This window comes from Xenopus laevis, chromosome 2S (assembly GCF_017654675.1).
Source record: "Xenopus laevis strain J_2021 chromosome 2S, Xenopus_laevis_v10.1, whole genome shotgun sequence".
NCBI lineage: Eukaryota > Metazoa > Chordata > Amphibia > Anura > Pipidae > Xenopus > Xenopus laevis.
This window is the reverse complement of record NC_054374.1, coordinates 44,812,396-44,829,611: the sequence shown is the minus strand read 5'-3', so window position 1 is coordinate 44,829,611 and position 17,216 is coordinate 44,812,396. Positions and strand designations below refer to the sequence as shown.

General features: G+C 38.5%; 1 protein-coding gene across 2 annotated transcripts in view; it reads right to left on the bottom strand.

The window, feature by feature from the left end:
- Positions 1-4,591: 4,591 nt before the first annotated feature.
- tspan2.S (tetraspanin 2 S homeolog) overlaps positions 4,592-17,216 on the bottom strand; it is a 90,191-nt gene continuing 77,566 nt past the window's right edge. For both annotated transcript variants that reach the window (XM_041583720.1, XM_018249166.2), the window contains 6 exons: positions 12,704-12,801; positions 11,664-11,738; positions 8,897-8,992; positions 8,408-8,488; positions 7,282-7,365; positions 4,592-5,113 (listed from right to left, as the gene is read on the bottom strand). In XM_041583720.1, the coding sequence (XP_041439654.1) occupies positions 5,048-5,113; positions 7,282-7,365; positions 8,408-8,488; positions 8,897-8,992; positions 11,664-11,738; positions 12,704-12,801 (500 nt within the window). In that variant the 3' untranslated portion in view covers positions 4,592-5,047. The remainder of the gene's footprint in view (positions 5,114-7,281; positions 7,366-8,407; positions 8,489-8,896; positions 8,993-11,663; positions 11,739-12,703; positions 12,802-17,216) is intronic.

Here is a 17,216-nt window from a genome sequence, read left to right as displayed (position 1 = left end):
ATAGCTGGTACAGAGCCCATGGACTGGGTAAGGCGGGTAATGGAACAGTCTGCAGTGTGTAAGTATGACAGAGAGTAGAACCTGCTTATGGTGAGTAGAGAGCACAAATCAGAGGTCAGGGTGCCAGACAGAAGCCATAGTCCAATATAAAGGTCAGGGGTCAGGTCAGGTGTGTGTGTGGGGGGGTAAATGCCAAGTTTCATATACAGGTCAGCGATCAGTGCAATCAGGCAAGAACCACAGGGACCAGTGTAAAAACATAAGATTTAATTCCTTGATCTTTATTTCAGAAAGAATCCAGTAATGTGGGCCTTTTCCATATTAACCATAATAATTTAGGGTACCCCCTACTGTAAATGATAAGGATATTAGAAGTGACTGAGGGGTTGTTCTGTGACCATATAAAGGCACAAGGCTGCAGGCTGAGTTATACAGGGAACTCTGAGTATCACTCATGTATTATAAGGGATAATGTACCCCCTACTGTAAATGATAAGGATATTAGAAGTCACTGAGGGGTTGTTCTGTGACGATATAAAGGCACAAGGCTGCAGAATTTATAACATATTTTACATGAATTACAATTAAGTGAAAAAGGCAGTGGATGTGTACAAGTCAGACCATTGCGTGTATACATGTGGGCTGCTTTGATTTTTTTTGCCTGGGCTGCTTTTAACCCCCAGTCCGGCCCTGAATACACATAAACTGTCCAACCAAATCTAGACATGGAGATGAGGCCAAACATATAGACCAATTTAGCATAAACGTTTGTGCTCCATTATCACTCTCACAGAGATATGTTTTTGCCAAAATATGTAATGTTCTCGTTACACAAAGTAGGCGTGAAGACATCATACGATTACCAATACTATAGAGCAACTGATATCCATTGCTACCTTCAGCTCCCACAATGAAGGTTGGTGCTCTCCACAGTCTAGGTGTGGTGGGTTCTATAGATAGCCTCATCCAGTGTACTGAGTTTAATTGAAACATGTAGTATATATTCAAGACATGACCCCAAGTCCTAAAAATCTGCTACATGGGCAAGTCATTTTAAATAAACTGAAACTAATTTTACATACCCTGATTTTCAGTTTTCCCTCATTATACACAGTTTTTATGTGGTACCATCAATATATAATGCATAATAAATTTCCCTGATTTTTACATTTACCTGGATTTTACATATTTTTTTTCTGGTCCCCTAAAAAACAAAAAAAGGGGGTTCTACTTTAAAGATGCCACTCTTTCTAGAAATTATGCTAGAGTTGTGACTGCCCTGACTGACTCAGGTCCCAAGCATTCTGGATAATACTGTATGTCCGATATGTGTGCATATAAAGCAGGTCATTAAATTGTATTTTCAAGAGGCATTCATATCTGGAAAGACTGTTAACTTTGTTCTATTACATATTTAGACAGCTACAGTGTATTACAGTAAATCAGCCCCTCTTTTTGACAGTAACAATCAACAAGTTTAGATAAAACCTAAAACTGCACTATTATCAAAAGAAATTTAGGAAAAATGCCCTGTTAGCCTATAGCCATTGCTTGCTACAGCTAAATACAGTATATTATCCACAATAATCACGTCTTTGTCAAGGATTTCCTATCTTAGTGCCATTCAGGGTATAAGCGGATTGCATATTTTTAAATGCCAAATGCAGAACCTTACTTTTAACATTAAGGGGCCAATTTAATAAACCAGGACTTTTTTTTAGTCAGGCTTTTTGACAGCAAAAATTAAAAAAATCGTGGGGAAAAAAAGCACAACTTTTCCAGGATTTATTATTTAAAACTGCGAAAATTTTGGATCCAATATACTCCAGCTAACACCAAACTGCCTTCCCGCCGACTAGAATGAAAATGGCCGGTAGGGATGTAGCGAACTGTTCGCCGGCGAACTAGTTCGCGCGAACTTCGACTGTTCGCGTCCGCCGCAAGTTCGCGAACGTCGCGCGGCGTTCGCGTCAAAATCGTTCGACCATTCGACCATTCGATCGCTAAAATCGAACGATTTACGTTCGATTCGAACGAAAATCGTTCGATCGAACGATTAAAATCCTTCGATCGTTCGAATCGAACGATTTTCGGATGTTCGAAGTTTGCGAACAGTTCGCGAACTGTTCGCATTTTTTGCCGGTGTTCGCGAACGGCGTTCGCGAACACATACTCGGCGGTTCGCTACATCCCTAATGGCCGGCGGGATGACACTCGGAACGCTTCCTTTTCCCAAGTCGCCTGAACGAGGAAACTTCGGGCGACATCGGAAAGCCAAATCGATCTGAGTGCCACCCCCCCTGCAATTTAGATTCTAGCCGATGGGAAGGCTTTTCGGGGAGATTAGTTGCCCGAAGAAGAAGCCATTTGTCGCTGGGCAACTAATCTCCCAAAAAAACAGCGTGTGTCTCTGCCCTAACTGTCACTAGCATATTTTAAATTTAAAAAGGTATGAAATCACTCCAGAAAGCTTGTAAATATGACAACTCATCATAAAATGCATTCTGCTCTAACTATAGTATGTAGCCCATAGTTTCCTGATATGATGTACATAAAAAATAGCAGCAATGCATACTCCCCAAAAGTGCAAAAAGGGACAAAAACATCTGGCGGGTACAGCGTGGCATACATGTTTTGACTATTGCCCATTTAATGGCCACATCCCCTGATTACCAAGTCCATTTTACACAATTTGGCAGGTTATGAACACATTTCTGGAGTTTTAGGGCCATGTTTTAGTTGTTATGCCTAATGAAGCTAAAATTGGTAGAACTCCCAAAAGACCTGCTTATCTTGTTAGCTACAATTGTAGCTTTGCGTATCTTAAATTGTTACAAATGTATCTAAGTGCTGCTGCTCAGTGTCATTTTAATTATTTTTCAGAAACGTATCTTTTTCTGGCATCAGTGCAGGAGATCAAAGAAAAATTGGGACATTTCAGTAAGAAACCCGGCACTGTGTGCTGAGCTGTTAAAACCAGGTCTGTCCTGCAGAAAACAGACAGTTGAGAGGTATGGCAATGTGTAGGAATGCCATTCAAAAAACTTTGATTTTAGACATGAATATATGCTCAACTGTGCTATAGAAAACCAGCACCTGGATTTCGGTATATGAGTCACTGTAAAAAACAAATTGGTCTGTTAGTATTTAACCAAGTTTTACTTTATACAGTTTATTAAACAAAGGATTGATCTTTTTCATCTTTATTAATGTACTCCACACCAACATTTATATTAAGTTACAATTTAGTCTGTAAACAGAAACTACCTTGACATTCTCCTAATGTGAGCCACGGCATATTTATATTAATTGTCTGATTATAAAATAGCAGACTTGTCTGAACCACATGGCTTGAATTTGAAAGCTAATGCTAAAAGATAAGAAAGCATTTAATGCACAAATATCACTAATAAATAGAAATACATGTTGTCATACTTAAAGAACAAAAACTTTAGTTAGGGGAAATCATTTCTGTTTTTTTAACAGAGAGAGAAGAGAGAAAGAAGGAGAAAGTGAGAGGTAAAGAGAGGATTTTATTCATTGCTGACACAGCAGAAAAAACAAGTAGTTTATGTGATGTGCCCCTCACATCTGTGGGGCCCTTTAAATACTGGGCAAATTTACCCATGGGCAGTAATCCATAACAACCAATCAGTGATTGGCTTTTTTTTAGGCAGTGGCAGGTACTGTAGAACAATGAATACAGCAATTTGATTGGTTGCCCCACGTGCAGATTTGCCCAGTGTTGATAAATTACCCCATGTGTTTTTTTTTTATCAACACTGGGGCTCATTTATCAACACTGGGCAAATTAAAAAAAAAAAGTAATCAGTGAATAGCTTTTTAAAGCCAGCTGCAGGTAAAACAATGAATGCAGCAATTTGATTGGTTGCCATGGGTTACTGCCCATGGGAAGATTTGCCCAGTGTTAACAAATGACCCCCACTGTTTTTTTATTTTTCAAAAGACATAAACATAAAGACAGATTAATGCAGAATTAATACAAAACTAAAAAGGAAATCTTTACATATGTACATACAATTATTACAATACAACCTTTTACACCACTTGTCTACGTGTATTATAGAATTATTGTTCCTTTCTAATGCATGTTTACATTTAAGAAAGTGGTTATGAGAGAATTAATATTAAACTTTAGTGATTGGCAGCATTTTTATAAAACACTGTTTATAAAACACTGTTTTTCAATCCCAATTAACTGGCAAAATATTATTGAATCCTAACTGATATTTTCCATTGTTTTATGTGTGTTTATTTTAGGTGTAACCTGTATGTCTCGGGAACAGTAGAATACATGGCATTGATAGTACAAGTATGAGATCCGTTATCCGGAAACCCATTATACAAAAAGCTCCAAATTACGGAAAGACCATCTCCCATAAACTCCATTATAATCAAATAATCCACATTTTTAATAATTATTAAAATTATTATAAAACAGTACCTTGTACTTGATCCAAACTAAGATATAATTAATCCTTACTGGAAGCAAAACCAGCCTATTGGGTTTATTTAATGTTTACATGATTTTCTAGTAGTCTTAGGGTATGAAGATCCAAAATACAGAAAGATCCCGTATCCTGATCATTCTGGATAACAGGTCCCATACCTGTACCAGTGTACCAATGCCATACAGTATATTCTACTTCTCTGCATTAACACTAAAAGGCCAAAGAATAAATTAATTTCGAATTGAAGGTTTTTAGAGGATAAATTAGGCTGTTAGGGTTATTTAATCTTAATAAAATTGTGTTTAACCATATTGTACTTTGTGGGTTGGCCTGCTTGTATAAAGCTTTAATCATTTAATATAGCTGTTCCAAAAGTCTGCCAAATAAAGTATCCTGTATTAGGGTCCTGTAATACAGTACAGGGCTTCATACAAACTCGACTAAAAGCACATTCTGTTATACTGTAGTGTATACAGTTGTTGCAGACTGTCTATGCGGAGGATTGTAATACAGTCCCTGGACCAGTAGGTGGAGCTCCAACACGGTACGGTGCAAGACTTTTATGGATTCTGATATCACAGCATATCTCTTGAGTTGCGGATTGCACAGCAAAGAACCATACTAAATATCATGCCAAAGATCTGTATAAAATACACAATGAAATAAAAATAATGAAAAAAAAAACCACAAAAATTATAAAGGCACATGAAAGGACACATTTTTGTTTGAGTGCTTTATTGAATGAATGAGGCACTGTGCTCACTTTTGTCCCCAGATTTTTGGTTTAAAAGCAAATCCTTATAGTGTATTAAAAATATTCTCTCAAATGTATGCCCTCTCTGTTCACTTAAGGAATGTACATCCAGATGGAAGCCCGACCGAATCTTCGAAATTATCGTGCGGTTAGTGGGATTCGAATGATCGTACATCTTATCTTTTCAACATTTTTATTGAGTTTTCCAAAAACAAGCAAGATTTAAATCGTACATCTTACGATTTTTCGGCCGACATCTGTCAGGAAATTGATCGGCCAGGTCAAAAAATCTTTGTTGGTCCCAGTGCAATTTATCTATGTTTGCAGGGCCAAGCAGACAGCTCCCCTGTGTTTTCCTGGCAAATTGGTCTTTTTAGTTGATGGTAAATCCGTACGATCGTTCTGAGAAGATCGTGGTCTCACGATCAGGATCTGATCTTTTAAAAATCTCAACATCTATGGCCAGCTTTAGAGGGATGGAAGATATATATTATGAGGGTAGTTTGTCAATGTTGGGGTTGTTTTCTCTGGAGAAAAGACACTTATGAGGGGACACTGTTATTGCTTCATCTCAGAATGTTGTTTGTGCACCAGAATGGGGGACCAGATGTCCATCCCCATGCACTGGCTACACAATTAAAAGGGTGAAGAGAACAGGGGAATGTGGGGAGAGCAGTGACATCTATGAAGTGCTGAATGGAAAGTGAAAGTATTTGTCTGCCCTACCGCTATGCCTAAGGCATAGAGGAAGGACAGACAATGTTTCATTGACAACTGAGACAGCTGACAGCTATGAATGCTTTAATAAAAAATAGAAATTGGATTTCATATTTAATTTGAAAAGGACTTTTATTATACAGATTTTTGTGTCTGGGTGACAGGTCCATTTTAAGAGTGGCTTAGATGATTTCTTGCACAAGCATAATATCCAAGGCTATTATACTAAAATATGTAGTTAGTATAGATATGGGTGTATATAGTTTACGTGAGTGTATGGACTGGTCAGTGCAGTGTGTGTATGTATGGATACTGGGTCTCATTTGGAGGCGCTGGACTTTGGTCTTTTTTCAACCCAAACAACTATGTGACTATGTATAAAGTTACCACATTTCTAGCCAGCTGTCATCAAACTAGAAGTTGCCTATACTGTAACCGTGTACAGTATGGGATTTTCTTAGAGTGACTGTAAAATATAATGTAACATAAGACTAGAGCTAGAACAGCTGCTGTAATGACTGAGGCGCTGATGCCCCAAAGATCTTTATACATTTGAAGCATGCAGCACCAAAGGAGTTCATATCAACTTCCAGTTAGAACTATGTTAAGACATGATTTGCTTGGAAAGGGTTTAAAGTGTTGACTACTTTGTATAAGTTATGGGCCCAATAACATTATATCCCTCCCCTAGTACCTTCCCATGACTAAGTCTGCCCCCTGTACACACCAAGAGAGCTCTCCTTGTTCTTTTTTACAATGTCAGATGTTTTGACCCAACTTGCAGCCAGTGGTTATCACAAACCACTGATATGCAGAATAAAGCACAACAAGGGGGCTTTGGTCACTAGGGAGAACTATTTCTCCATGATCATACTTTTACAGACCCATAGATATGAACACAGTGAATTAAATATCCATCAGTTAGTTCTTCAAAATAACATCCCCTGTCTGGTAATAAGAAAGAATGCAATTCAGCAGAAGGAGACATAGAAAATCAATCAAAGCTCTCTAACTTGGTTAATACTGAGAGCAGATTGGGATTCCAGTATGGAGAGGGATTGGGGTTAATAGACATACCAATGCAGTTTTACCCTTCAAACCTTTCTGATATACTTTCCAGAAATGTCTTATTTATATACTACAGGTATGGGACCCGTTATCTGGAAACCCGTTATCCAGAAAGCTCTGCATTACGGAAAGGCCATCTCCCATAGACTTCATTTTATCCAAATAATCCAAACACCAATACCTGTATAATTGCATGTGCTTAAATCCCAGGTGTATTATGTGCAATTCACTTAACGTTACAGTACTAGTAGGAGTCTGCGTGATACTTACAGTAATCCCAGCGGTGGCAATTGCAAGTATTCCAACTATATGGAAATAGTAGCTCAGTGTCTTCTCAATCTCTACGAGGCAGTTCTGCAAAATGTCAAGCGTGTTGTTAAGTGTAGGAGCTAAATATATAATATGTTATCATTCATACTTTCTGAATTACAGCACTAGTTCCAGTGCATGCAAATAACCTTTCTTTTATTCATTTACCATCCTGAGCGGATAGACAGGGATCTTGGTACTACTTTTGAGGGGGCTCAGGAATGAAACATACTACACTCAGTTACAAGTGCTGCAGTTGTTTGTCCCTTGACTATTGGTAATACAAGCAGGAACATTTATTAGCTGAACTCTATATTACTAACAATAACAATACAATTTCTTGGTATCACTCAACTGACATTGTAAACTCTATTGTGCAGAGGCCAGAAAGTGAGTTAAGTGCTCCACACCTTTCCCGAATGCAAACTATGCATATTAGTATGGTGCTTTCAGATGTGGAATCAGATAAAAGGGCTCTTGTGCAAATTGCAAAAGTGCAAATGTCCCTGCTGTCAGTTGTGAGTAAAACTCCATTTGTTAAATTTACTTGCCTCAAAGGGTGCCCCTTGCACTTCCTTACAGGTTGCATTCAGCGCTGACTAGTCCTCCCACCTCCTTGTTCCGCAGCAAATGCTGCTTTGCCAATTGATAAAGGGGTGCTTAGGGAACCTTGGAGCTACCACCACCTTCAGACCTGGCAGTAGCTCCCGGGTTACCCCAGCGTCCTGCAGTAATCTTTACGGTTTAGTTTTGCCCAAAGGATATGGCGCACAAGGCACTTGTGCACCAAACACTGGACACACCAGATTGCACTCATTTTTACAAATCGCTTGGAACACCTCTTGGTGAGTGAAATAATGCTGGAATTCTATGGAAAAAAAGCTGCATTGTGTAGGGAAAATTGTTATTGTGCTAAAAATTGCACTTTGCTCACTGCACTTGCTTATTAAATCAAATCTTGAATTTTTTAAAAAAAAATATTTCTCTACACTCTAAACAAATAGGTCACCAGAATGCCTGTAGTGGATTGTCATCACCCTAATGACATGGGAATAGTTGACATCTTAGGGTTATGCCAAGAACATACCTTGTACTCCTGCTGCTTTTCACTACACAAGGGCTTCAGTACTGTAATACTGGCTGGGTCCTCAGTCCCACAACATTTTGCCTGCAAACATAAAGTTATATTAAAAAATCAGCTGTGAAATATTTCTGTATCCTAATATTTATCAGTAATTTGGGACTTCGCTAGTTATTCTAAATTAATTTTCTTAACTAACCTCTTGAGTCTCAGTTTGAATTAAAATACTCAGAGCATTAAATCAAGTGAACTAGTATATTGATTATAATGAATTATTAATAGGGGAATGTTGATTTATAGAGGTAAAACTGTAGATCGGGTCAGATATGCTGTTAGTCTTGATTTTACTTATAGGTGTGCCAAAACTGATCTAGTTGTTTAAATAGCTCAACAGGGCAACTCAGTTTATATGCAAATGTATACTATTAGCACATAGTAGCACACAGACAGCGGCCCAGGTATAATGGCAAAAACTATAAAGGCATAACATATTACCATTTTATGCAAACCAGAAAGGGTAGTGTTCTTTGATCCATTTTTTTGATAGGCCTTGTAAGCTTCATGATATGTATTCTTCAGTTTTTTAACAGCCTGCCATGAGATGAACAAACAATATTGCATTAAGTTAATTAAGCAGTATTTTAGAGGTGGTTCCCCTCTCCAAAATAACTTGGTCAAACTGATATCTGAAGGAGCCCTGAGCATATTGTATTTTTTTTTCCATAATAATAATCACAGACCAAGTGCTCATTTTTTTGGAAATGAAAATGTACCAAACACCGAAAAGTGCAATTTTAAGTAAGCGACCACTACACCCCTCCAAATACTAACTACTCGTAATATTTTATTTTTCCTGTTTTTATTTTCCTGTTCCTGCATACCAAGAAAAAACATGAAAACTAATGCTATGTATGTTTTACAAGGCCCAGCTGCATCCTAGTAATAAAATAACATACAGTAGTTGTTTCTAAGAAATCCAAAAATCTCAGGAACAACACCATAAACCACACAAAAGAAGTCATTTTATACCATTTAAAGTCATATTTTATGATGTAATGATGATGTCTTACACCAGTATAACAACAAATAAAACAATGCATCTAAAAGAATGGCATATTTAGCATATAGGTAGGATTTACACCTATAAATATTGCAAATAATGTGCATTCACACATGAAAAATCCATAACAAAAGCTTTTTTATTTTGTAAAGATGCCTTGTTTACAAAAGCCCCAGTCTCAAGTGCTAGAGCAGGAAGGGACATAAAAAAAGATGGTAGCACCCCTAATTTAATGGTAGCTGAGGTTCGTATAAAGATCATGGCAGGCAATCTTTAAGAAATTCCTGCTAATGAAAAGAAGATTCAGTTTAGGGAAATAAAGTGACAAGAGCTGTATGCAAACATTTAGGTTGGAACTAAAGAAGCCTTGTCTACGGAGCCTATAGAATCGATTGGTGAACCATTATGGGACAATACAAAATACATATTTCCCCAAACAAGAGAAAATGTTTTTTAAGTATAAAACTACCTGACAAGGTTTTCAGATCAAACAAGGGAAATGATTGAATTCAAGGATTCCATTGAGAAGAAACACATTATAGTTGTAGTTAGTAGTATATTACGTATACAGAATATGACATAGCAAAATCCATTATATCCCAACTGTGACAAAGCCATTGAAGGAGTATGGTATACCAGCAAATATCATTAATAATTCAAGAAATGTATGCTGGATTTTAATGCCAAATTTATCATGAGCGAAAGCTCAATAAACCAATTACCAAAAACCACAGCATTAGACAAGTTTATTCCTTTCCAAAACCTATTCTTGCATGTTCTAGACTATATTACGGAGATAGAAGCGAAAGGACAACTAGAGGGTAAAGAAGATGAAAGACATGTTTGAAGATATAGACTATGAGGATGACATTTTATAGTTGACACAGCGCTTAAGGGATAGAAAGGATAACCTTTCCAAGCTGGAGACAGAAGCAAATGTTGTAGGGATAAAGATTAATGCTAAGAAGACCAAAAAGATGAAGGGAAAAGTTACTATTAAAGGAACAGTTCAGTGTAAAAATAAAAACTGGATAAATAGATAGGCTGTGCAAATATATGTAATATAGTTAGTTAGGCAAAAATGTAATCTATAAAGGCTGGAATAACTGGATGTGTATCATAACAGCCAGAACACTATATCCTGCTTTTCAGCTCTCTAACTCTGAGTCAGTGACTTGAAGGGTAATCACATGGGACATAACTGTTCAGTGAGTTTGCAATTGATCCTCAGCATTCAGCTCAGATTCAAAAGCAACAGTTGTGGCCCATGTGCCCCCCCCTCAAGTCACTAATTGGTTACTGCTTGGTCACCAGGGTTACCAGTCAGTGGAAAGCAAGAGAGCTGAAAAGCAGGAAGTAGTGTTCTGTTCTGTTATGTTAGACATCCTGTCACTTCAGCCTTTATAGATTACAATTTTGGCTAACTTAACTATATTAGAAACATTTTTTATTTTGCACAGCCTATCCATTTGCCGAGTTTTTATTTTTATACTAAACAATTCTTTTAAATCCAGCTTTAAGGTAGTTGGAGGAGAGCTGAGGAGGGTCAACTCCTTGGGGATTATTACGTTTTAAAGTAAGAAAGGTGGTGCTTTAATACAACTTTATCCTATCACAAAGATTTGACTTTCCTTTTAAAAAGATTTTTATTTAAATACAGTCCTTTATATGGCTGTGAAAGTTGGAAAGTCCCATGGTAAATAAAATATCAGTTTAAAGTACTTGTTTGCCATTGCCTTCTGCCATAGGCAGAGGATGATAAAGGTTTAGCCACCGACCACCAAATATAAGTATATAGTTAAAGTTCATGAATTGTCTGATCATAAGGAGCAAATGGTGATGGTAATGCAAGGAAGATGAGTCATAGAAAATATAGCCCTACAATTGGAGTCTTTTGGTTTTCTCAGTAATGTGGTTGACCCAAGAAAACCTAGAGAAAAAATGTAGGGAACAAAGACATAAGTGTTGGTAGGATCTTGTGGAAGATCCAGTGGCACAGAAGATAATCAAATGCTCACAGGGAATGCAAACTATAAGGCAGCCCAAAGGTCTAAGCAAGATGTGGCAGCAATAACTGGCATGCAATCAAGACAGTTTAAAACAAAAATCACAAATGTACATTATATATCAGTAAACAACAGATATGTTGGCAATTAGTTTACAACAAGTTAAAAATGTATGAAAAATGCATTGCTGTCTTACCTCAGCTTTGCCTAGAAAGGAGACAGCTCCTGCTGTTACTTCTGCAGCAAAAATGACAAGCAAGCAGGCAAAAAACTGAAAAGACGTCAAGACAGAAAATAATTGTTAAAATCAAAATATATCATCAACACATTGCAATGAAGATCTGAACACATTTGTTATTTTTAGCAGTTGCACCAGAGACCAGGGCTATCTAGCTGAAAGTTTAAATAATAACTGATGAAAAGTATAGTTCACGTTGACAAATTACTCATGTCCATAAATATTATATGAGGAAACCTCTTTTTTTCATAATACTGGTATCCCTACCAATAAGAGTTGCTGACTCCTGATATATGGCCAAAATCAGCCTGATACCTTAAATAAGTTTGAAAATCCTGTTAGGCAAGAATTGCATTAGCCTGTTGATATAGTTCTCTCCCAGTGGGTCATCATAGGCCCAGCACCTTGTTGGCCAAATAAAGTAAAGCTCCACTTATATTGTGATCTTGCCAAACAAGTGGATCTTCCAGTGTATGACCAGTTCTAGGCAGTCAGGTTTGTATTTTCCTGCCCTCTCCAGGATATCAGGTGCAGGGGGTGGCACTGCTCTATGGCTATTTTTTTGTCTCTCAGTATCATTTCAAACCACAATGCATTCACATAGCTCATTATATATATATATATCTATATATATATATATATATATATATATATATATATATCTATATCTATATATATATATATATATATATATATATATATATATATATATATATATATTTATATAGACCCCACAATCTCAGTGTATTTTTAAACTTTGTGCATTTAAAAATAAGATAATTTCTAATTTTTATTTTGAAAAAAACCTTGCCTTTGAGAGACTAAGTACACATTCTTGTATAACCCATTATTAAAAACTATGACTGTCTGACATTGTCTGTAAGATGATTTTGCTAAATAGCTGTGAATGGTTGGGGCTATGAAGAATACAAATATTATGCTAAGCCATTAATAATATATTAATTATTCAGCTATAGAGTCAGACTGAGGCAGCTTACCGCTCCAATTAGACACTGAGATTCACGAGCCGCTCCACAGCAACCAAAGAGCCCGATCAGCATCATCAACGCTCCTGCCCCTATTAGGACATACAAACCTGCAGGGAAGAAAACAAAATATGCAGTCATGATGAATACAACAAATTGTACAAAGAACTACTCATTTATGTAAGCTCTTTGCACCAGAGTTTGCACTACAAAAAGTTAACCCAATGCATTGATGATTAGTCTTTGCACAAGCAAATTTAATCATGAACATCAAAAAAATCTGGGCAGTTTAGGAAAACATCTTCCTGTTAAGTATCCCATTTTTCAATAAAGTGGAGTGGTGCTAAACCCTTCTTGACTACTAAGCCTGGGCCTCAGTGGCTTAAAGGAACAGTAACACCAAAAATTAAAGTGTTTTAAAGGAATGACACTATAATGTACTGTTACCCTGCACTGGTAAAACTGATATTTTTGCTTCAGAAAAACAACTATAGTTTATATAACAAGCTGATGTGTGTGGGGATGTTCAACACAGGACACAGAGTCGACAGATTCTGAAGAATCTACAGAGCTTATCGGTTATCTGCTGTGTGTCCTGTGCCTCTTCTCCTTTATCACCTTTGAATGGCTGACCCCATGGCTAAACATGTATATATATATATAACTATTGTAGACTTTCTGAAGCAAACACACTAATTGTACTAGTGCAGCACAAGCAGTACATTATAATTAATACCTGAGGCTGCACCCCCTTGGTGCCCCGCTGGAGCTGTGGAAAATGTAATGTAAAAGCAATAATGACTACTTGGTCATATGCCCTTCTAGCGTATTATAAAAGAGATATGGACTACTGAGCAACATCTACATCCCTCATATCTGGAGGGTGGCAGGGTGTCAGTCTGATGGGGGGCAAGATGTGCCCCACCACAGCCCTTCCTGACTTGTTCCTCCTCCTGGTTTCCCTTCAATCTATCACTGCAACACATTTTTACTGGCCAAAAAAAAGTCAATAGGGCACTGGCACTGAGAGGGCTGAAGGGAAGTTCACCTTTAAACTCACTTTTAGTATATGGTCTTTATTTTATTATTTATCTGTTTTATTGCCTTCAAAATTGAGTTTAAAATCCGATTTTTTTGGGACAAGGACAGTTTTTTTTATTGCTTATTTTTCTGAAAACATTCAGAAAGATCATCCATCTTCCAGAACTGAAGAACAAAGTTTAATTAAAAAACCACAAGAATAAAAAATGAAGACCAAATCAAATGAATTAGAATACTAGTGGAGGCATCATAATAAAATTAATTTGAAGGTAACTACTCCTTTAAATAAAATGCCCAAAAGCTGCAACAGAGCATTCCTATACTCAAAATTCCAAAGCTAAGAAATATAATTTGCAATGAGCAACCTAGAGAGCATCTTTTGTACTGTAAATCTGAGAATGATAGCAATCAATCAAACTCCACGGATTTCCTTGGATTCAGAGCCAGTATATCCTATATACTAACCGAAGGCCTATCTATGTCCCGAGTGGAGGGGAGGCAGATGCGCACGCAACTTCGGTTAGGATCTATGAGATGCGCGCGCAACTTCAGCCGAAAGACATAGATGCGGCCTTCGATTAGCAGATGTGCTGGAAGGTTAGGATCAGAACAGGTTAGGATCGGGGAGGCAGATGCGCTGGAAGGTTAGGATCTAGGGAGGCAGATGCGCTCACCGTCTCCTTCTGCCTCCCGCCGCCTCTTCTTTCCTGCTCACTCAGGCGGCGACCGCTGGAAGGTTAGGATCTAGGGAGGCAGATGCGCTCACCGTCACACTAGGGGAACCGGTTGCGTACCTGCACGAAAGTCTGTATAAGCGTCGGCCATCTTGCTACTCCTCTGCGAGTTTGTCATCCGCCCACTAAAGTCTGTATAAGCATCGGCCATCTTGCTACTCCTTTGCAAGTTTGTCTAATGGCGGCGCTAGCGTCACTCTAGGAGGGGAACCGGTTGCGTACATGCACGAAAGTCTGTATAAGCGTCGGCCATCTTGCTACTCCTCTGCGACTTTGTCATCCGCCCACTGCCAAATCCGCCCACTAAAGTCTGTATAAGCGTCGGCCATCTTGCTACTCCTCTGCGAGTTTGTCATCCGCCCACTAAAGTCTGTATAAGCGTCGGCCATCTTGCTACTCCTTTGCAAGTTTGTCTAATGGCGGCGCTAGCGTCACTCTAGGAGGGGAACCGGTTGCGTACCTGCGTGGGTGGCCATTTTTAGCAAAACGGGCTATATTATCTCCAAAAAATATTGATGTTGACATGATAAACAACCAAGTGATTGCATTACTTCCTGGACAAAGCTGTGTCTTTCTGAGTACTGACTGTATTGATTCTGAAGACGAAAGTGAGAAACTTAACTTCCCATTAGAATATTTAAACACTATCAACAATGCTGGATTACCACAACACAATCTTATACTCAAAGTAGGAACAATAGTCATGCTGTTAAGAAACCTTAAGGGTAGGGGCACACGGCGCGATTTCGCCGCGATTCTGCGCTAAGCGAGTTGTCGCTGCGTTTTTTAAGCCGAAATAGCTTTGCTAACTTTGGCGCTGGCGTCAATGCAAATCGCGGCGAAATCGCTGCGCTAATTCACACGCGGCGATTCGTTTTCTATTGTCGTCCGAAGTTGCCTCGCTGAGCGTTTCCGGGCGACAGTAGAAAAAGAATCGCCGCGTGTGAATTAGCGCAGCGATTTCGCCGCGATTTGCATTGACGCCAGCGCCAAAGTTAGCAAAGCTATTTCGGCTTAAAAAACGCAGCGACAACTCGCCCAGCGCAGAATCGCGGCGAAATCGCGCCGTGTGCCCCTACCCTAACACTAAGCAAGGTTTATGTAACGGTACACGGTTGGTTGTGAAGAGCATGAGACAAAATGTTATCAAGGCAGAAGTGCTTACAGGATCCCATAGCGGTGATACTGTTTTGATTCCCAGAATTGACCTTACCAGTTCTGACCAGGAATTACCTTTTAAACTTAAACGACGACAATTCCCCATTAAGGCTGCATTTGCCATGACAATCAACAAATCACAAGGACAAACATTGGATAAAGTCGGCATTTACCTATCTGAGCCTGTGTTTGGTCATGGTCAACTTTATGTTGCATTTTCAAGAGTGCAGCGTTCATCTGATGTTAAAGTCAAGATTTTAAGTACAGCTCACCAGGGAGAACTCATTCAAGGACAGGAGAACATTTTCACAAAAAATGTTGTTTATAAAGAAATGTTTCAGTAACACTTTACTACCAATAAACTCAAAATTTAAGAATTCTAATAGCAGATAGGTAATAACAAGCAATAGGCACAGATTCACTCTACATCCCCACAAATTAGCGTCGCCAGTTGCTGCCTGGGGATGGAGAGTGAATCAGCACCCATCGCATTTTGCTGCCTCACTGTTGTTACCATTCTTTCATTAACGATTCTTTAGAGAATCGGGGGTTTACTGGTTTATGTATAACACATATTCTTTTTATGCCCTTTACTGGGTCAGGGGTTTCTAGCTCCCTACACTAGTGTCTGGAGTATTTCTGTATCAGATTCCAATACGTCTAGTGCATAGTTACAATTCCCCCCCCCCCCCAGTAGGAACACACAAATTACTGTCACTGAGAAGGGAATGGTGTGTAGTGGAAACTATTTTCCATGTAGTCAGCTTAATCGAAGGGTAGGGACACCATAGCTGACATCACAGACATGTTCTATGCTGTTGCCTGCAACTGTATTAATAGCAGGAAACACAGTTGGACATCTGGGCCATCAAGACAGATAAATGTTTCTTGTTTGATGGGCAGCTAACTAAGGGGTTCAGCAGTGGGGGGCAGATGGGAGCTGCTAGGGCTTTATAAAACAACATTTAGCAAATTTCAGTAATGTCACATGTGGTTGAAAGGGATTTTATTGTTCCCAGATGACTTTTTTAAACATTTCTGTCTCTTTTTTATGTACTGCTAATTAGTGCAGTCATTCACTGTAACCATTATCCCAATAATTACATATTTAATAATTCTCATATATCTGACACTCTACGAATGAATCATTTTAAGGGCTCTGTTCCAAAGAGGAAAGCTGTGCAGCAGGCATTAGTGCATTGCAGCTTGTGTCCCCTGGCTCTCTTTCCTTGCCAGGGGATGCCAACCCAACACACTATCCATGTGCTGCCCTTGTGTTATGCAGAGTAACATAAACACAGCCAACCAATTACATTGGGTCATTGTCAGAGATAGATTAGGTTGGTTTTGAATCTCCGTAGGGTAAGGCCTACATCACCACTCCTGAAAAGTCTGTACAGGGTCCCCACTAGATTTAGTCATTGACCGAGGAGTCAATTCGGTCCATCAACTCTGTTGTCAAGGGAGATATTAAAGAGCGAAAACAAAGCTTGTTACAGTTTGCCAGACAGTAACCACAACACTAATTTGTGTTTTTAACAGAAATATTTATCAACGCGTGAAAGTGAGTTGATACAAATCCTATACAGATA